Genomic DNA, 25,564 nt, shown 5'->3' on the forward strand with positions numbered 1-25,564 from the left:
TTTATTATACATTGGTATCAATAATAGTTATCTTTCCCTTACAACGATAAACCATGATTTAATCATAAATTTAAAGTGGGTGCCCCTTCAATCTCTACAATATTCTAAATTTTTTTCCGAAATTAGGATGACCCAGAATCTATATGATTCGGCTTCCCAAAACTGTCTTAAGCACTTAGACACTAAACAGTGATTGTAAGTGATATTAGGAATTTCGTTTTAATAAAGTGGAGAAACTTAAAAAGAGTAATTTTCTCCCTGCAACCTAGTCAAAGTTACCTGAATAATGGAAGTCCAAGCTATATGTAAATAAACCAAAAATACATAGTAATAAAAAATTATAGTTAAAGAAGGTAATCAGTTGGTAACTCACTGTCTCCAGGTTTTGTTTGCTACCATATGCTATCTGCTGCTATCGTTTCTCAGTTCTTTCTTGTTGACTACTTAATTTGGTTTTGTTTCTTGCTCTAGTTGCTTTTCTTGATCAGATTTCTTTAAATCTGGAGTTTGTTAGATATCTTTCCCCTCATTTCCCTCCTGTCAAACCATATGACCATATTCTTTACAAAAGGCTAACAAACCAAGTCACCATCAGGAAAATGAATCAACCACCCAGCCACTTGTCTGAAAAAAATTTAATTGCTTCTCCCACCTTCTATTTTATGGGTTATTTTACTTCACGCGGGACATATCTTAGCACACCATTTAGCAGGGTCACACAGACGTGCTTTAACATATACTGCATTAGAAGGCTTTTGAAAACATGAAAAGGCGATCATCCATAATATGGAATGGGATGGATACAGGAAACGTGGACAGTAAAGAAGCAGACTTCATAAACACTTCAAACTAAGAAACAGAATGAAGCACAAGCATTGAATGTTTCCGTTGAATCGGATCCTAAAGAGTCTCCTTGTTAGAACTAAATTTGAGAGAATCATTTCCCACCATGAAGATCAAGGATTGGAACCAATCGTGAAATAAACACTGCACAATTTCTTCACACGGACACAAACCTCACCTCACACTGCTGCCAACTCTGCCATTTTGTCCTCCAGAAGTTTTAGCTCCTCACGCCAGCCTTCATATTTCGCTGCTTTTTCTAATTGCTCTGGCTTCATATCATTTTGCTCAGTCTTCTGCAATTGAGCTTCTGTGAGACGGATCTGCAAAATTGAAAACACAAACAAGTATGAGAAAATAATGTATACACCATCCCTCAGAACCTATATACCCGAAAACTATCATCAGATCCATAAACATTAAAAGAAACAAGAAAATTTGTTTTCCCCTCAACTCGGGACAAACAAATAGAAAAGCAGTCATGTTCTGCCAGTTGAGAGTAAAATAACGCATTTGTATGGGGTAAAAGATAGCATTAAAACAGCCATGACCCCTATGACACTTAAATGGTTTTGGCACATGATAAAGGCCAGACCACTACATGAGGAAACTCCAAAATTAACAACAAATTCAAGCAGAAAATTTAGATAAACTACTTTCCTTCATCTTTCATTCTCCTTTTAAAAGGGAAACTCTTCACCATATGGTCAAGTCACACTTCCCAAGGTCTCTCTTTATGCTCGTTCATATATACTATCATCCAAATGCAGAGGAACTTCCAAGTTTTTGCAAAAAGGTGAGGGGGAAACTCAGAGAATGACTATTCTACTCTGAATCTTCATGATCTATGGGCCCATCATGGTTTCCACCAATAAATTGCATGGCAAAAATCCTATGGTCAGCGGATTGCAAATTCAATTGAAATTTTCGAACAACTTGAAAGTAATCACATTTCTTCTGATCCTCAGAAAATGGTATACATGGAGCCAGTAAGGATTCAAAGATGCAGAAAAGACTAAAGAGGCATCTTTTAGGTTACTATTACACTTCGGATATAAAGCTGAGCTGCTATTCAAGATCTTGGCAGCTCCCACATTATGATAGACAGTCAACACAAACACATCATAAGCATTGACCATAGCCATCAACGAATAAACTTCACACCATATTGTAATCTCCAAATCTTTATTTGCTCAAATCACCTCAAAAGAGATTTTGTCACTCTAACCATCCTTGAGGATAACAGATTTCATTAGAAACCCACAAGAGGCACAAGGCAAACCGCCTCCTAGGACTACATACAGGGTTAAAAAAATAAAATAAAATAACATGGTAAACAACTCAAAGGGGGCTTATATGCTTGATACGCTCAAATTAGCCACCCAGTAAGACAAAGGCACATGGCATCCCAGGTAGGGACACGTGGCACCCAGCCGAGGTGCGTCCACCACGACCAGGACTCCGAGAGTAGAAGGAGGGGGGGCACGCGAAGGACTCTAACCACGTAAGGAGGGGATACCCGAATAGGGAATATTCCTTACGAAGGTAGGAAGACGTATCCTCGTAGGACTGGGAAATGGGGTAATCATATAAGAGGAAACCCTAAAAGACAGAAGAGGTAAGTCGAAACACACACCATTACTCTTGGGAAAAAAGATTGCTCTGCCGGTCTCTAACTTGGGCGTCGGAGGACTAATCCCGGAGATACCTCCGGGCCTCTACCTTCTGCGCTTGTGCAGGATCGGCACCCAACCTCATACGGATTTTCGGTAGCAACAGATTGGCGCTGTCCATGGGAACGACAGAGTAATGGTGGGGAAAACCTACAATCGTAAGAAAACAAGAGCAGCGCCGAGTATGAATATGAATGAAGAATCTTCAGAATTTCTCCCCCCCTCGGCGGACGTCAGTCAAGAACGAGGAACGATGATCGGGAAGGGTCCGTGAGGGACAGCACTCGATCAGACATTCGGTGCTTAGAGACAATAATCCTCCACCCCCTCCCAGGGTGCAGGATTACGAGACTAGGGAGCAATTCGACGCCCTTCAGGAGAAGTATGACCAAATGGCCAAGATAATGAAGGAGGTCTCCAAGGTCGTCTCTTAGAAGTCCGGTGGGGCAACGCGAGGCTCCCATGTCCAGCCAGAACTAGTTCAGGACGAGGACCAGAGTAGCTCGGGGTCGATAAGGTCCGGCCGGAACCCTCGAAACTGAGCCACAATGGAAATCCCTGCACCCAAAGAAAGGACGCAGCGCTCCACAGGGGCTAAGCATGAGGAATCGCACCAATGAAACAATCAAAGACATAAAGACTCAGGGTTAAAGCAAATGATCCTAGACCTGAAGGACAAGATCCGGAAGGTAGCAGAAAACCAGACAGGAACTCGCAAGCCAGACCTCACTAATGACACGGCTCTAGCTGATGAGGTCATGAGGGATCCGCTCCCGGTCGGTTTTCATCTGCCCAAATAAGACACCTACGACGGGTCTGGGGACCCCGTCGATCATCTGCAAGGCTTCAAGGTCACGATGCAATTCCACTGAGTCTCGGAAAACATTATGTGTCGCGCCTTGCCTTTGACGTTCAGAGGAGCGGCAAGGCTATGGTACAACCGCCTGCCGACGAAATCAATTCACAGCTTCAGTGAATTTAGTTACTTCTTCGTGAAGGGATTCTCCAGTAGCCAACCCCTTCAGAAGACCACACTGAATCTGACCAACGTCAAACAGCATGAAAGAGAGTCACTGCAAAACTACATGAAGCGCTTCCAGAAGGAGAAGATCGCGATTAGAGGTCTGGACCCGAAAGAAGAGTTCACGGCCCTGTTGGGAGGCATCAAGAATAAAGAGTTAAAAATGTCTTTGGCAAAGCATACACCGAGGAACCTAGCTGAGTTAAGGGCTCAGTGTAATAAGTACATTCAGATGGAAGAAACCCTCCAGGTTGACGAAGAAGCTAAAGGGAAGGCGGGGAGGAAAAGGACCTCAAAAGGTGATGATAAGCCTCCTGAAGGCAAGAGACAAAAGTCCAAATGTGATCAAGCACCCAGTCCGCCGAAGAAGTTTGAAAGATATGCACCCCTAAACCGGAGACAGATGGATGTGCTAATGCATATAAAAGACTCCCTAGATGCCCGAGCCATGAAGTGGCCGGGGAAGATGGGACGACATCTTGAGAGACGCAACATGGACAAATATTGCCACTTCCACAGGGACCACGGCCACGACACCGAATATTGTTGGCACCTGAAGGAAGAAATAGGAGGAATGATCCGAAGAGGATATCTAGGTCAATTCGTAGACTGCGAAAAGAAGGATGTCCAAGACGGTAATGACCGCAGGGACAACAGCCAAAGAGACGACAGAGGCTGCCGTGAAAGAAGGGGGCCAGCCCATAGAGGCAATCAGGAACGGAAAAGGGACCGGACACCCGAGGAAGCTGACCCTCGCCCCCAGGACGATCATAAAATCCCAACTAGGGTTATAACAACTATCAGTGGAGGCTTGGCCACTGGAGAAAGTTCTATCTCGGCCAGGAAAGCAAAAGCCTATGCAAGAGGCGTGCATGTGGCTGAATGGTCAAACAAGAAGGCAAAGACAGGGACGGTTATCTCCTTCTCGGATGACGACCTGGAAGGGGCACAGACGCCACATGACGATACCCTGGTAATCATCATGACCATAGCCGATTGTAGAGTAAAAATGATCTTGGTGGATAACGGCAGCTCAGCTGATATCCTATTCCTTGAAGCTTTCCAGAAGATGGGCCTAGACAAAGGAAAGCTCAAGAAGGTCGAACACCGTTGCAAGGGTTCTCGGGTGCCCCGGTCAAAGTAAAGGGGTCGGTCGAGTTGCCAGTAAGGGCCAGCACCGGAGACCGCCAAGTAACAGTCATGATCAACTTTCTGGTAGTGGACATCACCTCGGCGTACAACACCATACTGGGGAGAGTCGGCTTAAACCTGCTAAAGGCCATCATCTCCACACCACACCTCAAGATGAAGTTTCCAACCAAGAACGGAGTCAGTGAGTGTCGAGGTGATCAGGAGGCGTCCCAAAAGTGCTACGCCACCACCTTATGGGGGAAAAGAAAAGTCAGGCAAGGCGCTCCTGATAGAAGATCTGCATAATGACACCAGTTATCATAGGGGGGAACTGACGAAAGAGCTGATACAAGTTGACGTTGAAGAAGGGGATAACACTCGCCAATTCCAAGTTGGGGCCTTAATGCCAAGTGAACAACGAGAAAATCTCATCTCGTTCCTCCGAGACAACTTTGATGTCTTCACCTGGTCAGCCTCAGACATGCCTGGCTTAGCCTAAGAGGTAATAGAGCATCGTCTGAGTGTCGACCCAACCAAGAAGCCGGTACAGCAGAAGAAGAGGACCTTCACCCCCGAGAGGCAGCAGAAGATAAATGAGGAGATAGAGAAGTTGCTCAAGGCCAAGTTCATCCGCGAAATCCAATACCCATAATGGATATCCAACGTGGTTATGGTCCCGAAGGCAAACGGGAAGTGGAGGATCTGCATCGACTTCATGGATTTAAACAAGGCCTGCCCAAAGGACAACTATCCCCTGTCGAAGATAGACCTTCTCATCGATGCCACTTCAGGACATGAGGCGCTGAGCTTCATGAATGCGTACTCAGGGTATAATCAAATTAAGATGTGTGAGGCCGATGTCCCGAAGACGTCCATGACCGAGGGGGGGTTGTACTGCTATAAATTAATGCCCTTCGGGCTGAAAAACTCAGGGGCCACTTACCAACGGTTAGTGAACAAGATCTTCAAGGGGATGATCAGCAAGACTATGGACGTGTACGTGGATGACATGCTCGTGAAAAGCCTTAAGGCAGAACACCATATCCGAGACTTAGAGAAGGCGTTCCAAGTACTGAGGGAATACGACATGAAGCTGAACCCAACGAAGTGCGCATTCGGAGTAGCATCGGGAAAGTTCCTTGGCTTCATCGTCTCGGAGAGGGGGGATCGTAGCCAACCCGATAAAGATACAAGCCATTCAAAATATGAGGTCACCGCAGAATGTGAAGCAAGTCCAGGAGCTAACAGGCAGAGTCGCCTCCCTAGGACGGTTCATGTCTCTGTCGGCTAACAAGTGTCTTCCCTTCTTCAAAGCCTTAAAGGGATCCAAAAAGGTTAGAATAGACGGAGGAATGCAAGAAGTCCTTCGAACAACTGAAAGAGTACTTAACGACGCCCCCGCTACAGACGAAGCCAAACACCAGGGATACCTTGCAATTATACCTAGTTGTATCGACAGTGGCGGTAAGCACGGTACTGATAAAGGAAGAAGGAAGATAACAGCGACCAATATACTACGTTAGCCGAACCCTTTTGGACGCAGAAATAAGATACAAAAAGATGGAGAAGGTGGCATACACACTGGTGATAACGGCAAGAAAGTTGAGGCCCTATTTTCAATCACACGGTATACGTGCTCACGGACCAACCCTTGAAGAAGATACTACAGAGGCCGGATATGTCCGGTTGCCTAGTAAACTGGGCGATAGAGTTGGGAGAATTTGACATCCAATACAAACTGAGAACTGCAATAAAAGCACAGGCCCTAGCCGACTTCATAGCCGAGACAACGCTTCCAGATGAACCCCAGGAGATTGTCGAGGCTCGGGCAAAAAATACTGACATTATATGTGGCTGGTGCATCCAACCTAACGGGAAGCGGAGCAAGGATCATACTAGTCAGCCCTGAAGGATTCAAGATCGAGTACGCTCTACGGTTCGACTTCAATGCCTCCAACAATAAAGCTGAGTATGAAGCACTAATAGCCGGAATTAATCTAGCGCGGGCTTTGATGGTGCAGGAGTTGGTGGTGCACAGTGACTCGCAGCTCGTGGTGTGACAAGTAAATGGAGACTATGAAGACAAGGGACAGAGGATGGCCGAATACTTGAAGGTGGTGAGAGAGAAAGTGGCAGCCTTCAAGGAGTTCGAGGTAAGACAGGTGCCGCGGGCGGAGAACACCAGCGCTGATGCATTGTCGTTGTTGGCCACCTCTGACTTCACAGACCTCGGACTATTAGTGTATTTTGAAGTGTTACCTCAGCCAAGCACCGAAAGTGCACAAGAGGTGTTACCCATCGGTGAGAACGGCCCTAGCTGGATGGATGCCATAATCAAGTACCTGAAGGAAGGAGCCCTCGCCGAAGATAGGGATGAGGCGAGGAAGGTGTGAATGCGGTCAACACAGTTCCTATTGAAGGGCGAGACGTTGTACAAGATAGGGTTCACCACAACATACCTTATGCACTCCGAGAAGTACACGAAGGGATATGTGGCCAACATCTGGGAGCCCGGGCCTTGGCCCACAAAGTACTAAGGCAAGGCCTATTCTAGCCAACCATAAGGAAAGATGCAGAGGAATTCGTCAGAAAGTGCGTTAAGTGTCAGATGTTCTCCCCCGTCCCTAGGCAGCATGCTACTGAGCTTTCCTCTCTGTCAAGCCCATTATCGTTTGCCATGTGGGGAATGGACATCTTGGACCCGTTCCCTCTGGCCACGAGGCAAAGAAAGTTTATTGTGGTGGCGGTAAACTACTTCACGAAGTGGGCAGAAGCCGAAGCACTGGCTACGATATTCGAAAAGAATATAAGGAACTTCGAGAGGGCGGTAGTCTATTAGTTCGGGATCCCCCAGGTGGTGGTAACGGACAATGGAACTCAATTTTTTAACCCAACTTTTGACTCGTTTTGTGAAGCCCTTGGCATCGACCACAGGAAAACATCCGTTGGTTACCCATCAACCAACGGGTTGACAGAGGTAACCAATCGTACCCTGCTTCAAGGAATAAAGAAAATGTTGGATGGTGCCAAGGGGTTATGGGCAGAAGAGCTACACAACATCCTTTAGGCTTACCGCACGGCTGAGAGATCCGCCACCGGAGAAACACCCTTCAATTTAACTTACGGCACGGAAGTTATGCTCCCAGTGGAGGTAGGAGCCATAACCATCGAGTTTAGTACTACGATGAAACAGAAAACGATAAAGGGCTTCAAGCTAATTTAGACCTCCTGAATGAAGTACGAGAAGCCTCGCAAGAAAGGATCACCGCCCACTAGCGAAAGGTTGCAAGGCATTACAATTCTAAAGTCCGAATAAACGAGTTCATAATAGGTGACCTCGTCCTCAGAAGGGCGGAAATATCAGACCCAAAGCATCAAGGAAAGTTGGCTCCAAATTGGGAAGGGCCTTACAGAGTCACCAGGATAATACGACCAGGGTCCTATTACCTGGAGACTACAGGGGGAGAAAGGGTACTCCGATCATAGAACTCGAAGAACCTAAGGAAATTTTATCAGTAGTCGTAGCATGCACATTTACTTAGTTTTTGTTTTTGCTTCTTAAAACAGTCTCAGTTTGTAGTTTTCCACCCCCAAGCGCTTCGAAGGATTTTTATTACGAAAAATATATAAGTTGGTTCACGGCAATTGATTTTGGACAAGTCTCTAAGGAATATTCCTCAGTTGGGGACTCATGCTAAGGCCGAGGGACCCAACCGAAGGTCTATACTTCGGTTGTGGATTAAGGCCAAGCCGAGTGGACCTCGCCGATGGTCCTTTCCCCGAAGGTCATTACCTCGGTTGGGGGCTCAGGCTAAGGCTTGCTCAGGGAACATCTTCCTAAAATTATTTATAATGTTTAAAAGTTTTCCTCCACCACAAGGGATGGTTCACAAATCCCTATGTGGTTTTACTATGTTCCCCAAAAGACACTCCCCTTCAATGTCGGTCCTTTAAATTCTTGGAAAGGCCCTATTTGTATGTCAAGGTTTTAGTGTGGTAGGATCTAAGATAATTGTCCTCTGTTTTTCACAAATCACAAAAAAAAAAAAAAAAAAAAGAAGAAGAAGTTGTATTTGATTGGTGTATGTGGTTTAAGTATACAAAGAACATTTGAAAACAAGCTTTCCATATCTACCGATGTAGCCTCCACTTCTTCCCCTTTCAAAGGGAAGGGAAGTCCCACCAAATTGGTAAGATTTTGTCACAATATATGTAAAACCTACAACAATTTTCTTTTTGCTTTAAAAATATTTTAAGTGTATACCAAAAAAAAAAAAAAGTACTAAGCACATATAATATGCATTTAAACGTATTATACACCATAAAATACCCCTAAAAAAAGAGCCAAAGATGAAAGAGGGGATTTAGTTATCTTTCTGTTGGACTCGGTGAAAGGGGGGAACTGCAGCAACAACCACAAGAGAGATCAAGCAGACTCAGTGAAGGAGGGTATTTGCAAAGACAGCAGAGAGAGCGAGAGAGATTGTTGCAATTGAAGCAATTTTCATCTCCAATTCGTTTTTGTTGGATGAACTTCACCAAAACTTACAGAATTGCAAAAGAGAGTTATGGAGAAGAAGATGACCCAAGGCTCTAGATGGTTTTCTCAAATGGTGTAAAAATCTAGTTCAAATCAGAAAAAATCAGATTAAAACATACAATTTTTCTCATCCTTTTAAATAAATTTACATGGTAAATCAAAATCAAACCAATAATAAACCAATAAGAGAAATTGATAAAAAAATAAATAAATTAATTAATTAATTAATTAAAATACAATAATAACAAAAAAAAATTGACATCAAACCAACCGAAGGAACTCCTCTCGGTTGGGAGCTCAGGACAAAGCCGATACCCAAAGTTCATTACCTCGGTTGGAAGTTCGACCCAGGGCCGAACAGGTCAGCGGCATCCCCAATCTCCGCACATAAGGAAAGCTCCCTCGGCTGGAGCTGAAGGGAAACACTAACACTTAGTGAAATCCTGCTTATGCAAGGCCCCCCTTCAAGGCTCCAGCCTCGGACCGGCCGACGCAACAGGACCAAGCCTCAAACAAAGACAGGTCGAGGCACATATTACGCTTAGAAGAAAGTACTGGCATAAGGCCTCTCGGCCTTCGTGCACCAACCTGTGGGCTAAATATCCCTTAGTGGACTTCAAAAAAAAAAAAAAGACAGGGCGAGGAGCAAAGATATCCGAAGGAATTGGGACATTCATTCACCAAAAAAGCCCGAGGGCTAAGATTACATCGGAAAGCCCAAAGGCTGAGATTACATTAGAAAGCCCGAAGGCTGAAATTACATAAAAAGGCCCTAAGGCCACAAACAAAAAAGAGAAGCCCCCAAATACGAAGCTTAGCCCGAAGGTCGGAAGGAACATGGAAGAGGCAGCCTCAGGGGGAGTCCGTTGGGTTCAGGGCCTCGTCCTCGGCATGGTGGAGTCTCCCAATCGGAGCCAACGTGGCCAGGAGTCAGAGGCACTTTGCGTTGCAGCTGAACCTCTTCTTCCTCCCTTCCGCCCTCGTCGTCAGCCACCTCAGTAGCAGTTGGGGCAGCCTCGATACCCTCCTCTTCAAAAATTAGCCCGCTATCCTAGGAGACCTTCAAGTAATGCTCGAGGACCCAATCTCGAACCTCAATAGCACCCATCATGAACCCGGGGGCGCTGGCACGCCCAACCTCCTCCCGAAAGTCCTTAGAGGCCTTGTACCTATCGGCCCCTCAGACCTCGGCCTCCTGAACTCTCGCCGTAATCTGCGCCTTCAACTCTGCAAGCTTCCGATCGCATTCCTGGCGAGTGACGGTCAGCCTTCAGGTGCTCCACCTTCTCGAGGAGGACCGCACGCTCATTCTCAAGCATAGACTTCTCGCGTTCGGAAGCCTCGAGGTCTCAAGCCAAGGCCTCAGCCCGGATCGCCAGCTGACCCACTTGGTTCTGAGCCTGCGCAAAACACCGATAGTCAGAACATCGCCATTGTAATAAATAAGAGGCCAAAGGTTGAAGCTTACCCCTGCTATAAAGATGCAGGTGCTATTTATCATAGCTGCCATCCCCTGGCGTTGAGCTTCGGCAGCATCTCGGGGAAGGCTGCCCTTCTGTACCAACTCCCGGGCTACACGCCTGACAGATAGCGTCGTCCTCCTTGACCGACCAGTGGGGGACGAAGCCAACCTTGGTTCGGACCTGGGTGACCCTCGGACTTTGGAAGTCGGTCACCGGAGAAGTATCTTGGTCAAACGATACATTATGGCCCGGGGCAGCGAAGGCCTGGACTACATCGACACTGGGTCCTTCAACCCTAGCCCTTTTCTTGGAAGGGGGAGCCTCGGAGGTGGGAGCCCCCTTCTTCTCCTTCCTCTTCTGTTGCTACTGCGCGTCCCGCGCCCTGGCCTCCCTTATTTGGGCCTGCCTCTCTGGTGCAGCGGCCCTAGAGATTTGCACTGCAAAAGGACACGAAAGAAGTTAGTACGAAGGACAAGGCTCCGATGTCAAATGTACTTAGACAGGCCTAAGACTCAACCGGGCTAAGCCCAAATCTGAACAAGACGGCGTCCGACTTAAGACTATCGGACTCAACAGGAGGACAAGTGTCCTGTCGCCTCGCCATCGACTCCGCGTCTATCCCAAGAAGGGCAGGAGCGAAGTTCACCATCCTCAGATCGGGGATGTCCCACACAGTGCCGAAGGGCACCCCCTCCAACGACCTCACAAAGAAGAATTTCTCCTTCCAGTCGTGGATCGATGTGGGGTAACCGTTCAGCAGCCGAAGGTCTTTCCGAGGGCTGAAGTAGTACTAGCCCGAAAGCCCTTTACTGGCCTGGAGGAGGAAGCAATTGACGAAGAGGGGGAGAGAAAGGGAGCCGAAGGTGGGCCTTGAAAGCCTCCTTGTACAAGCACAGCTCTTCGAGGTTCCGATAGCTGGCTCGATCTGTCGGTTTTGGCAGCCGGAGCACAAAGGCATCTGAAATAATACAGGAGGCCCTCAGTTCCCCCAACTCAAGCTCGTCCATAATGGAAATGATGTTGAGAGCTTCCACCTTAAGAGAGTCCTAGGTTCGGGCTCTGGACTCAAGCAACCTCTCCCTGAAACCCTCACCGTTTGAGCCACCTCGGACCCTGATGGTGAGGCCGTGGACGACAAGTCGCGAGACGAGGGCGAATCAAGGGAAGATCCTGAGGACATCCCTTGGATCCCCCCGGGGCTTCGACCCCTTCGGTTGGACATTATCCTCTCAAAGGACTAGGGACTATACCCAGACGAACTGGACATGGTACTTATGAACAAGAGACGATAAGGGAAAGGAAATCAGGACTGAGGAGAAGCTCTCCGAAGGAAGCACCGAAACCGAAGGAAGCACCGAAACCGAAGGAAAGCTCTCCGAAGGAAAAACGAAAGTGGGCCACAAATGGACCCTCACTCCTTATAAAAGGAAGAAAAACAATACGACTGCCCGAGCATTAATGATGTCGCCACATCAATAGCTACTCCTGAGTTTTGTACTGGTCGCGGACCTGACCGAAGGTCCTCACCTCAGTTGGGGGCTCAGGCTAAAGCCGAGCGGACCTGACCGAAGGTCCTCACCTCGGTTGGGGGCTCAGGCCATAGCCGAGTAGACCTAACCGAAGGTCCTTACCTCGATTGGGGGGACTCAGGCTAAAGCCGAGTGGGCTTGACCAAAGGTCCTCTCCTAGGTTGGGATCTTAGGCAAGGCCGAGTGGACCTGACCGAAGGTCACTATCTCGGTTGGGGGCTCAGGGCAAGGCCAAGCAGACCTGACCGAAGGGCCCTACCTCAGATAGGATGAAAGCCGAAGACGAAGGAAGAAGGCCGAAGGAGCACATGGGAGAAGGAAAAAGAAAGGCATGGTTACTCCCACTAGAAGGGTTTCTTAGTGGCAGTAAGGGAGCTCCTGATACGCTCAAATTAGCCACCCAGTAAGACAAAGGCACGTGGCATCTCAGGTAGGGACAGGTGGCACCCAGCCGAGGTGCGTCCACCACGACCAGGACTCCAAGAGTAGGAGGGGGCACGCAAAGGACTAACCACATAAGGAAGGGATACCCGAATAGGGAATATTCCCTACAAAGGTAGGAAGACGTATCCTAGTAGGAATGGGAAAGGGGGTAATCCTATAGAGGAAACCCTAAAAGACAGAAGAGGTAAGTCGAAACACACACCATTACTCCTAAGAAAAAAGATTGTTCTGCCGGTCTAACTTGGGCGTCGGAGGACTAATCCCAGAAATACCTCCGGGCCTCTGCCTTCTGTGCTTGTGCAGGATCGGCGCCCAGCCTCATACGGATTTTCAGTAGCAACAATGCTTAATCATAATTGTCAAGGCGACGACTAGGTGTCCAGGCGGTTTGCCTGGGGCCTAGGTGACAGTCGCCTTATTGCACTGCATGCCGCCTTGTGTTTTGGCACTTATTTGGCCAAATATCATTTAAGTAATACTTAAGATATTATTCATAAATAAGCATATACCCCCTATTTGAATCCAATAAAAATAGTTTAAAAATCAAATTCCAAAAGGATAAAAAGTCAACCCCCCAGTCTAAGAAGAAAAACTAGATTTTGGTTATAGGGGCGATTTTCAACTTTTAAATGCTGGAGTTTTTCTCAATTATGAAAATTTTATAAATTCTATCATGTTAAAACATTGCTAAAAACCAAAAGTCCGGTAAAATAATTTTTTGTTTGGATATCCATAAAATTATTTTCATTTAGGCAATTTTAACAGCAATTGCACACTTAAAAATAAGTTTGACCGGAGCATAACTTTGTCATTACAACTCAGATTTAAGTAATCTTAGACTTGTTGGAAAGCTGGTTTTATATTATGACTGATACAAAAAGTCTCATGTAAAAATAATATCATTTGATCAGTCAAACTTATTATAGAACCAAAGCATTTCTCGAAATTTTGATTTTTTATAACTTAATATGATTTAATGTTAATTTTTTATGATTTAATATGGCTAAATGTTGATTTTTAATGACTTGATGTTGTTTAATCTTTATTTTTTATGATACAAGGTATATATAGCTTACTAAATAATGTTAGAAAATAGGAAAAATAAAAGATAACAATTGGTTGCCTTGTTCGCCTCAAGGCGCGCGCCTTCTCGCCTAAGCGCTTAGACAAGCCTCCACCGCCTTGGTTCGCCTTGTCGCCGTGACAACTATGATGCTTATTGCTTAAAACACATCCTCAGCCAACTCACTAGTTGCATTGTCAGATTAATGTGGTCCAGTGATTCTAATTGTGAAAGACCACTCACGATAGGGGGGTTGTCCCTATCGTGATGTAGTAGTTAGGCCTAACTTTTCGTCTTGGATTCATTGTTTAGGATATATTTAGTTTCTTTGTTTAAGTTTGATTTGGTCTGTCTTATACAAGGTTTACAACTTTTTATTTGTCTGCTATTATAAATACAGTATAGGCAGTCCACGACAGACAAGCTGTATCATAGTTCAGCAATTCCATCTCCATCGTCACTCTCTTCTCTCCTCTCCCCTCTTTTTTCTACTTGCAGGTACTGGTTCCAGGCTCTAGGTTTGTTACATGGTATCAGAGCTATGAAGAAGAAGTACTAGGGTTTCATACAGTTACGAAGAAGAATTTGAAGAACGCAGGATTCAAGTCAGAGAGAGAGAGGACTGGAAACTACATATCAGGAAGAAATACTTCTTCACGTGGAACCCCTCCACCATTGGTGCTTTCACTGTGAAACTACTGTTTGGCGATACCATTGGGTCTGAGAAGAAGACCAGCAACAAACCATACTGCTGTTTTCCCCTCTGAGGGAGAACTTGCCTCTGGTTTTCGCATCAATCTGCTGTTAGCAACTCTGGTTCTCTAGAGAATGATTTCAGGTTTCTGTGGTTTTAATAAAATCTCCCATCGTTCTCACTTCTCTTAACAGATTCTGGATTTGCTTTATCTTTGGTCTCGTCACACGGTATCAGAGCCATAACCAGTAACCAGTATCTGATTATCCTTGATATCCATTTAGGGAGTCGTTCTAGTTTCTAGGTTGAGGTATGTGAATCCTAGTTTATAGAAGAACAACAAGGGTTTTTTATGGGTTTCATATAATGATTACAGTTGATTAATATGAAGATCATAACTGCCGCTGCTATTGTCTGAATTGATTTCGATTGATTGTCAATTTGCTTCCTGATGTTTCAATGTTGAATCATATTCAACCCATTTGCTAATGTTGAATCAAAGGGTATCTGTTGGATGGGGTAATGACTTGTGTCAAATATGACAACAGTCCTCTTTATTTATAATAACAGAGAGAAAGTTTTAGAGAATTACAAAGACCATTAAACCCCTTAGGGTCCGTTTGGCAACTGACACTTTCCCTAAATCCCATTATTATGACACTCCCCCTCAAGTTGGTGCATAAATATCGCATATGCCCAACTTGAAGATAATAGGATGTTTCATCTTACTATTAAAACCTCTAGTAAATACATCAACCAACTGTTCACTACTGAGAACAAAAGACATAGTGATAAGACCCATATCTAGCTTCTTTTTTATGAAATGTCGATCAATCTCCACATGCTTGGTTCGATCATGCTGGACAGGGTTGTGAGCAATGCTAATGGCAGATTTGCTGTCACACAAGAGCTTCATATGAAGGGTGGCAGGGACAGCCAAATCTGTAAGTAGAGCATGAAGCCATAGGAGCTCACATATGCCATGTGCCATAGCATGGAACTCTGCTTCGGCACTTGAATGGGCAATCACGGCTTGCTTCTTGGTTCGCCATGGAACAAGTTTACCACCAACAAAGATGCAATAACCAGTAGTAGACCTGCAGCCATCAGAGTAACCTACCCAATTAGCATCCATGAAGGCCTCCACCCAAAGGTGATTATTAGGAGAAAAAATGATGCCACCTATTGGTGCAGATTTCAAGTACTGGAGAATACGCAGCATAGGTTCCACGTGAGTCGAGTAGGGATCATGCATGTACTGACTAACCAGGCTGACAGCAAATACTATATCAGGGCATGTATGAGAAAGATAGATCAAGTGCCCCACTAATCTCTGATATCTCACCTTATCCACAGGATCACCTTCCTTACTATTCAGGTGACAATTAGCTTCAATAGGAGTGTTTGTCGGCTTACACCTCAACGTGTCTGTCTCAGAAAGAAGATCAAACGCATACTTCCGCTTAGACAAGTAGATCCCACAAGAAGACCTAACAACTTCAATGCCAATGAAGTAATGAAGTTGTCCTAGATCTTTAATCTCGAATTCTTAACTCATGTATCTCTTGAGGCGAGAGATTTCTGTCAGATCATCACCAATAACAACAATATCATCTACATAGACTCAGAACAGCAAGCTTCCCATTAGATCTCTTGATGAACAGAGTGTGGTCAGCATTGCTTTGAGAGTAGCTTGTAGCAACCATGGCCTTACAAAAATGCCCGAACTAAGCACAAGGGGATTGCTTCAACCCACACAATGCACGCTTCAACTTGCATACCTTCCCTTGGGTTTTGGAGCAAGTGAACGCAGGAAAAATGTCTATATACAGTTCCTCCTCAAGCTCCCCATGAAGGAAGGCACTCTCCACATCTAGCTGTTGGAGATCCCAATCTAAGTCGATGGCACAAGATAAGATAACACGAATTGTGTTCATTTTAGTAACTGGAGCAAAAGTCTCCTGGTAGTCAATCTCATAAGTCTGAGTGAAGCCCTTGGCAACAAGTCTGGCTTTGTACCGATCCACTATACCATTAGCTTTCTATTTTACTGTGAAGACCCACTTACATCAAACAATCTTATTTAGTGAGGGAAGGCACACCAAATCCCATGTGTCATCCTTCTTCAAAGCCTGCATCTCCTCAGCCATAGTTGCCTGCCATTGTGAGTCAGCACTCCTTTCTTGCTAGGTATGGGAAATGGACACAGAGGAAAAAAAAGACATAAAACTATAGTAGCAAGGAGAAAATGAGTCATAAAAAACAGTTTTAGCAATAGGATATAAAGTACAAGACCTAGTGCCTTTATGAACAACAATGGACAACTCAAGAGACGGATCAACAGAAGCAGAAGGAGAGGTAGAATTATCTGGGCCCATGATGTAGTTGGGCGTTGGGTTTAAAATATCTTTTGATTTGATTCCTTTCTTCTTTCCTTTTTAGAGCTAAAACTTAGTTTGGTATTATTTGTACTTTTAGATTTAGATGTAAGTTTAATTCCATTTCAGATTACAAAGGTAGGTTTTTTGAGTCTTTATATATAGTTGTGTAGTTCATTGATGACAGATTGGACGAATGGAATGAATGATTTATTTGGTTTCGAAACCATGGTTGCTATGAGAGACGGTTACCTCTCTAACCCCCTCTGAAACCCTCTTCTTCTTCTCCTTTTCCCTTTCTTATCTTCTTCTCTCTAATCCTTTTCCCTATTTCTTTCCTGTTTATTTTCCCATACTTAAGAATACTCTGTTTTGGGCAGTTCCTCCAGCCCTAGTATTGGAGATCAATCTCTATAGATAGCCATCAGATCAGCAGCTTAAGATTTGGAAATCATTCCTGCGATAGAAACGAATCACCATACACAGATTTAAGGCAAGGTTTGGTCACTACCGGAAGATCTGACCAGAATTTCAGATCTGGTTCTACCGTTCTGCCAGGTTCAAGTTGCAGCAGCAATCAATCTCCTTTGGTTGATGATTCAAGATATCCATCGGTCGGAAACGAGAGCCCATCGAGATTCCCACCTTCGTGTGAAGTTTCAGGGCGAGCAAAGCTGAGTTGGGTGACTTCTCTCAATCGAAACCAGCCTAGGTCTCCACTGGTTCTGAGTTCTATCGTGAATGTTAAAAGGCTGAAGAAGGCTAGTCCTCTATATTACAAGGACAGACTGCCATAATTACATAAAACCCCCCTTTGACTAAACTTTAGTTCTATTTATCCCATTTTCCTTAAATTTCCAGAATAGTCCCTTATTTTGAAGTTTTAATTCCAGAACTACCCCAGATGCTATTTACTTCTAAAGACCTGTTTGATTTGCATAATACGGATTTGCCACCCAAACTCTTAGTTTGAACTATCTATCATTCTTGTGGGCTCATAAGCGATCCGATTCCGATTTCAAAACCCGGATCCACATCAATCCAATGGGACAAGATCAGGCTCGAAAGAAGACAATTGGCATGGTAGGGTAGACGATGAATGTGTAGTGATCTGAGTCTGTTGTCTACGACTATAAACACATATCTCTAGTCGAGGTGAATTAGGTGTCACTCTCCCCCTAAAAACAGGATATTGGCAAGGATAGCAAGTTCAAGAGGTGGCATATCTTCCACAATGGAAGGAAACTCCCCTTGAAGAGGTGTCGCAGTGTAGTATGATGCAGATTCGTGAAAGACAACAATCATAGTCACAAGCCAACGCCGAGTGGGAGGATGAAAACACCAATATCCTTTCTGAGTAGGAGCATACCCCAGAAAATGCACCGGAGACCACGAGTATCAAACCTTCCATGAGGATGATGATTGCGAGCATAGCAAACACTATCGAATACCTTAGGAGGAACAAGAAAGCAACAGAACCTTGGAGAAGATCCAGAGGGGAGCAGAAGGAATGGACCCGGAAGGCATTCGGTTGATAAGAAAGGCAGCAATGAGAATCACGTCACTCCAGTACTAGGGAGGAACATGCATCTCAAACATAAGAGAGCGTGCTACCTCACACAAAGGTGGTGATTCTTCCACTTAGCAACCACATTCTAAGCCTAAGTATCCACACAACTAGTCTGATGGATCATCCCATGATCGGAAAGGTAACCTAAAAGGACCCTTCGAAGTATTCACGGCCATTGTTGTTTCGAAGGATCTCAATGGTAGCATCGAACTGAGTCTGAACCATGAGGTGAAACTGCTAAAAGCAACAGAAGGTCTTGCTCTTGGTTCGCATCATATAAACTTAAGTGGTTCGAGAATGACAATCAATAAAAGAGACAAACCACCGATAACCGTTGACAGACACATTACTGGATAGACCACAAATATCAGAATGTATCAATGAAAAAGGAGTGGCATTTTTATTTCTAGAAAAAGAACAAGTGATAACGAGTTTTTTCGGCCAAAACACACGCCTCACAAAAAAGCTGACTCGAATTACAATTTTTAAAAGGAAAAACCCTAGCAAAAGTTCCCAAAGAGGGATGTTACAACCGACCGATGCTACTGCAGTAACTCAGAGATGAGAGGTGGCGTAGAAAAAGTCTGAAGAACCTGACCAGAGACCAATGCCGAGTCATCATTAAGCAGAGATAAACCACCGCACACCCTACCAGAGCCAATCGTTACCCCTGTCACTAGACCCTGAAAAACACAATGAGACAGAAAAATGTGACTTTACAATTAGGACTACTACTGGACAAAAAAGGTTAGTGGGAAAAGAAGGAACATGCAATATAGTAGAAAGGGATAAAGGGGTACAACTAACAGAGCCTTTTTCCCAGAATAGTAGAATAAGTCCTGTTAGCCAACTTAACCTCACCATTACCCAGGCAGGTAGTGTACTGTGAGAAAAGAGGCAAGCGGACTATCATATGATCAGAAGCCCCAGAGTCTATAATCCAAGGGGTAGAAGGGACAGACATAGTATGGCCACAGAAGGAGATACCTAACTCAGAAGGGGTGGAATGAGCAGAGCTCGCAGTGGCTAGTGCAGGAGAGTTCGGACTTGTCAAAAGGCATCGGAAGGCAGTAAGCTCATCATATGATAGTGAGGATGCTGATGTGCTAGGAACAGAGTCAGAGTCAAGGCTCTCAGTATGGGTGGCCTGCCCAAGAGAACCGGCACGACCCTTCCCTCACCCTTTGCCAGATGTATCAGCAGGATAGCTATGAAGTTTCCAACAGTGCTCCGTGGTGTGACGCTCCTTCCCACAATAATCGTACTTCACTGGAGCCCTAGTAGAGGAGCCACCAGACCGTGAAGCTGCACTGAGGGACTGAGTGTCAAAGACAAGTGTAGATCTCCCAAAAGGAGTGGCAGCAGGCTATGGAAGTATAGTGGTACGTCAGTTGGGCAATGGATATAGAAATATCTTTTATTTACTTTCCTTTTATCTTTTATTTACTTTACTTTTTAGGGCGAGAACTAGTTTGATAGTATTCTTAATTGAGTGAGATTTTATTTCTTTTAGATTTAGATGCAAGTTTAATTTTGTTTCAGATTAGGAAGGTAGGTTCTTTTTGGTGTCTTTACAAACAACTGTGTAGTCCATTGTGGACAAATTTGAAATTTTGAAGAATTGAAAGCTGGAATGAATGCCATGGCTGCCATAAAGCTTGCATCTCCCCCTTCCCCTCCCTGAACTTTCTTCTTTCTTTTTCCCTTTATAATAGTCTCTCTCTCCCTGATCTCCTCTTTTTCTTCCTAATCCTTCTTATTTCTTGCTGTTTATACTCTGATCTGAGAATACCTTGTTCTGGGCGGTACTTCCAGCCCTAGTTTTTGGCATTGATCTCTCCTGATACACTTCTAACCAGTCTGAGGTTTTAAGGGCTCATCCTTCTCATAGAAATGATCCACCTTGCACAACTTCGAGACAATCCTTGACTTCTAGTGGAAGATCTAACCAGAACTTCAGATCTGGTTCTGTAACTGCGCTGGACTGAGTTGCAGAACAAATTAGTTCTTGCTGGGGAGTCTATTGCAGCTGGTTGTCACGTGCATCCGATAGGGCTTGAAGTTTCGATCTTTGTCCAAAGCTTGCAGGTTCAACAACCCTGTGGTGAGGGAGTTCTCTCCTTTGAAGGTCTACACTGGTTTACCGTTAGGTGTTCTATCGGGAGGAAGAAGATAGGTCTTTGTTATATTGTTTTATGCATTTAACTTCTGGTTATTACAAGTAAGCCCTTGTTTTCTAAAGTTATATTCTATTACTCCCCTTCTCTTGGGTAATTCTTAAACACCTCTCTCTTTCCAATTTCTATTTCAGTTTGTCCCCACTATTTATTTTCCTCCCTTTTAAGTACCATGAGCTATTCCTGAATTTACAAGGATACCCCTACTTCTTTGAAAACTGTTTTAGTTGTTAATTGTGGGCCCCTAAGCGATTCGATTCTGACTTTTGGAACCCGGATCCGCATCACCTGTGAGGTGCACTTTTGTATTGTTAGGGGTATGTTTCGTGGGGGTTAGCTTCTTGTAATCTACTCCTGCATTATAACTAAACCCCCTCTCCCTTTTGGGCATCCGATGATACTATTGGGTTTTTTAGTGGTATTATGTTTGCAAAAAACGTTTTGAGAAACAGGTTTATCAAACACCAAAAAAGCCGTTTTCGTTTTCGAAAATGTGAAAAGTCATTTCTGTTATTTCTAGACACAGAAACAGCAGAAACGTTATCAAACGGTGCCATAGTTTCTACTCAAGGGGGTTGTGCAAATAGAAGAGAAACTAGCCGGAGATAGAGAAAGCACCAAAAAACCAAAAAAGGCTAGAAAACCAAAATCGATAAAGAGAAAAAAAAAAACCCTGAGAAATTGATTTTAGGGATAGCTCTAGAGTAGAGACCTCAAAAGGAAAAGTGGTTGGTACAAACCACTACAAGGATAAGGAACACCAATCACAACAAACATCAAGATGATCGGAGCATGGAGCACTAAATAGGGAAAAAACATCCCGACAATGAAAAAAACGATTTCAGGGGAGAAAAAAAAACGCTGAAAAATTGATAAAAAAGGGTATAGGTCTCTTAAATCATTGTAAAAGAGAGTGAGAGAGCCTAGGGGAAGGATGGATGGATGTTAGAAACCGTCTTGGTGGTTTAAGAAGCTCCCACCACGAGAGAGAAGCAAATGAAGAGAGATAGAGGGAGGTGCTAGGAGGGAGAGAAACGAGAAAGAGATAAAAGATGGAGAAGAGGGAGAGCCCTTAGGGTTTCGAATCCTATGGATTTGATACCATGTTGGATGAGGTAATGACTTGTGTAAAATATGACACCAGCCTTTTTTACTTATAAACGGAGAGAAAAGTTTTAAAGAATTACAAAGAGCATTAAACCTCTTAGGGTCCGTTTGGCAACTAACACTTTCTCTAAAACCCATTATTATAGTAGTATCATATACTACTGCTAAGGGGTTCTTGACGTGTTACTGCTTCAATTTTCTATTTTGATTGCCGTTGTTGCTATCTGGTTCAATCTTCTCGATCATGAGGAAGAAGAATCCTGGGTTACTTTCGCCATTAACTATTCCAGTTGGCTCGGTGATTATTCAAGTTGAATGGAGATTTAGGTGGAGAACCCCTCTCATAGGAGTTCTAATGGGGGACTTCTTCCCTTTATATCGTGACTCTTTCTGCCTCTAGTTTGCATCTAGAGGTAGGAGATGATGTAGTGTTTTTTATGCCTTTAATTCTTTAACCTGATTTCCCATATTATCCCCTGTTAATATACCCTTTTACCCTTGTTTTGCTTCTTCTTCCAAGTTTACCACTTGTTTATAATTAGTAGTTCCCTTGTATCCTTCCCTTTAATCTATCAAGTGACCCTTCCCTTGTTTAATTATTTACAAACATTCCATACCCCTTTTTTTGGGTGAATAAATAATTCAACACCAAAGAGAAAGAAAAATAAGGAACCCCAAAAGGGAAAAAGGAAAATAAATACAAACAAAACAGGCAATGCAAGGCGAGACCCTCAAGAAGAGGAGGCACGCAAAATGGAGGAAGGCCCCAGAAAACAACAATATGTTTGTTCATTGGGAAATCAATACAACGGGAAGCGCAGAGGAAACCTTGTTCCTAATGTCAAAAGATCCAAAGTTGGGGGACCACTTCCTAATATTTCTCTCCATCCAAATCTGGCTAATGGCAATACTGAAGGTGAGATTGCCCACTATATCACAAATAGATGATCCGAAAAATGATATGTCCACTCAAATCCATTCATACTGAAAAGAAGGATCCTACGTCTTCTAGGCCAACATTTTCCAAGGACCCCTTTCCAAATAGATGAGGAAAGGAGGCAAGCAAAAAAGGCGTGTTTGATGTCTTCCACTATGTCCCAACAACAACAGTAGGAGGGGGAGACATAGATCTAATGATTAATGAGGAAGGATTGCGTTGGAAGATAGTTGGGTAGTGCTCGCCAGATTGTGAATTTGAGGTGGGGGATTGGTCTTTGAATCAAACAAACTTGCACCAAATAAGCTAAGATCTCCGAGACCGAATAAATTCTCATGCTGCTTTGTAACTGAAAAGCTAAAAGAGGTTGTGGTCCAAATAATGTTATCTCCACTACCTTACAGTTTACTACCAATGGGTGGCAAAGTATTCCACACATATAGGAGAAACGGGGAAGAAGAAGCTAAGGGGGTCTAATCACCAAGGCTAATAATGTCAGAACCCGCCCGACAACCCAGTTATCTTTAATACTTTTAACCCTCCCTCCTCTATACACCCACCCATCACAGCATCCATCTTAACCCCCCAAACCTTTCTCTTGACCTGCCACCTTCCTCGCCCGATGGCCCTGCAATCTGATGTGTTGTCACTCTTACCCGACGGCCCCTTGACACCCTATTGGCCCTTTGCCTGTGATCCTCTCTTCTCACGCCTTGGAACGCATCAGCTCCAACCCTCCACCTATCGTCACAATCTGCCCTGCAGCCTCCTCACCTGACCTCCCGCCTGGTCCTCCCATTGACAAAGCTGCCCCTGCTTCCTTCGAAGATGCCTGCTACTCCTTAGATCCTACCCTACCTCTCCGTCAGAGTTTGTCGATGGCCTCCCGCTGGGCATGTAGCTCCCCTCCCCTTGGCCCTCTGCCAGGCCCTACCATTGCTCCACATATTGCCGACAATCCCTCCCCTAGCCTTCCGCCAAGGCCATTTACTGCCCATATACTTGGCCGCCTGCCAAGGAACTCAGAAGCTTATCCCCCTGGGCCTACGACCGGCTCTACCGCTGGCCATCCTCCCCAGAGATCAGGTGTACCCAGGCTCCTCCTAAGCCCACTGCAGCTACTCCTCTCAGGTTCGGGGCAAGCCCCTCCTGCCCTTACTGCATCCTCCACTCGCAAACCTGCAAAAAAAGGTGTTACTCATACCCGGCCTCCTCAAGCACTACCACAAGCTCCTTCGGCTCCACCCTTGTTACCATCATTGCTTATGAAGCTACCATCCCCCCTAACAATCACCAAATCCATTAATCCTCAGCTCTCTCCATTGGAACTGTGGCCCCGGTTGTGACCCCCTCTACCTTGGCCTCCCCCTTAAGGAGTACCACTGATGCATAAAACTCAATCTGTCCGAGACTCCCATCGTCCCCGCCATGCTAATCCATTAATCCTCGGCTCTCTCCATTGGAACTATGGCCCCCGTTGTGACCCCCTCTACCTTGGCCTCCCCCTTAAGGAGTACCACTGATGCATAAAACTCAATCTGTCCGGGACTCCCATCGTCCCCGCCAAGCATGCCTCCATCCGCTCCTCTCTCCATTCCTCTCATGGGTCCCTCTATCGCCTTTTGAAACCCATGTCCTTGAGTCTAATGCCCCTCGTATGGTGTCCTCCATTGCCCCCTCTTGGTCCTTCCTCTCTAACTATGTTGATTGCCCTAACGGGCAACTTTGGGTTCTCTGGAATCCCTTCTTCTCAAAGTCTCTGTCATCTCCTCTTCGGAACCATCCATCTCTCCATTTCCTCCCCCTCTGGCCCCTCTCCTTCAGTATTTATCTATGCTCTCAATAGTGCGCGAGATAGGCTCTCCCTTTGGTCTGAACTTCGTTCCATTGCCCCCCTCCCTTGGGGCCTGGCGGATGATTTTAGTGTTGTTGGAGCAAGTCATGAGAAGGTTGGGGCCTAGGGGGAAAGACCATCACCACTTCCACTGCCCCCTCCCTTGGGGCCAGGCGGTTGATCTTAATGTTGTTAGAGCAAGTCACGAGAAGGTTAGGGGAGTCCCCATTGATCTCCCTTCGGCTGAGTCCTTCAATGATTGTATCGATGATATAGCCATGAATGACTTAAGATGGTCTGGTGCCAAGTTCACTAGGAAAAACCAACCGAGTGGTTCGGCTAGAGTTGCCTGCACGGTTAACAAGGTTCTCATCAAGCTTGGCTAGACTCTTTTTCCTCCTCCCACACCTGTTTTGACCTCCCTATTATCTCTGATCACTCCCCATCTCTCTTCTTGCCCACCCTCACACTTCTTTTGGTCCCAAACCCTTCAAATTCTTTGAAATGTGGGCCCTCCACAATGATTTCCTCCTTGTCGTCCAATATGCATGGGCAATCCCTGTCCAAGCTTTCTCCACTCCCTTTGTTGCCTTTGCGAGGAAACTCAAGAATGTCAAATCTGCTCTCAAGATCTAGAACTCCAATTCCTTTGGAAATATCTCTTCCAGAGTCTCTTCTTGTAAAGACAAGCTTGATGCTATCCAATCTCGCCTTCAGCTGGATCTCCTCAATGTCCCCCCTACAAAAGAGGAAAAAGTCATGCCTGTTGAGTTGTCCTCCCTCTTTGCCCATAAAGAAAGCTTCCTTAGACCAAATCCCGTATTAAATGGCTGGAGCTTGGAGACTCCAACTCATCTTACTTTCACCGGTCTCTCAAATCCAAGGCTACTGCAAATTCCATCATCAAACTCATTTTTAGAAATGGCTCCCCCCTTCTCCATCCTGAAGATATCAAAGATGAGGTTGCCTTATTCTTTTCCGGTCTTCTGCTCCATCAATCCTCCCCTCCCTCCAAGCCATTCCCTAGGCCGGATGGGTTCAACATGGGTTTCTTCTCCTCTTGCTGGCACATCATCCATGCTGACCTCATCCTTGCCATCAAAAGCTTCTTCCTTATCCCTTGCCATATCAAAAGGATCAATCATACCTTCCTCTGTCTT

The 25,564-nt window shown here is 45.0% G+C and overlaps 1 protein-coding gene across 3 annotated transcripts in view; it reads right to left on the reverse strand.

Annotated features, from left to right (window-relative positions):
• Positions 1-724: 724 nt before the first annotated feature.
• Positions 725-25,564, reverse strand: part of LOC122084670 (partner of Y14 and mago) — a 39,880-nt gene continuing 15,040 nt past the window's right edge. Inside the window, exons 4-5 of one of the 3 annotated variants that reach the window (XM_042653103.1) lie at positions 18,948-19,032; positions 725-1,166 (exon numbers count right to left, since the gene is read on the reverse strand). In XM_042653103.1, coding sequence (XP_042509037.1) covers positions 1,132-1,166; positions 18,948-19,032 — 120 coding nt within the window. In that variant the 3' untranslated portion in view covers positions 725-1,131. Of the gene's footprint in view, positions 1,167-18,886; positions 19,033-25,564 lie in introns of all 3 variants that reach the window. The other 2 variants (XM_042653101.1, XM_042653100.1) reach the window with 2 other exon arrangements.

The sequence above is a fragment of the Macadamia integrifolia genome, chromosome 7 (genome assembly GCF_013358625.1).
Source record: "Macadamia integrifolia cultivar HAES 741 chromosome 7, SCU_Mint_v3, whole genome shotgun sequence".
Taxonomy (NCBI): Eukaryota; Viridiplantae; Streptophyta; class Magnoliopsida; order Proteales; family Proteaceae; genus Macadamia; species Macadamia integrifolia.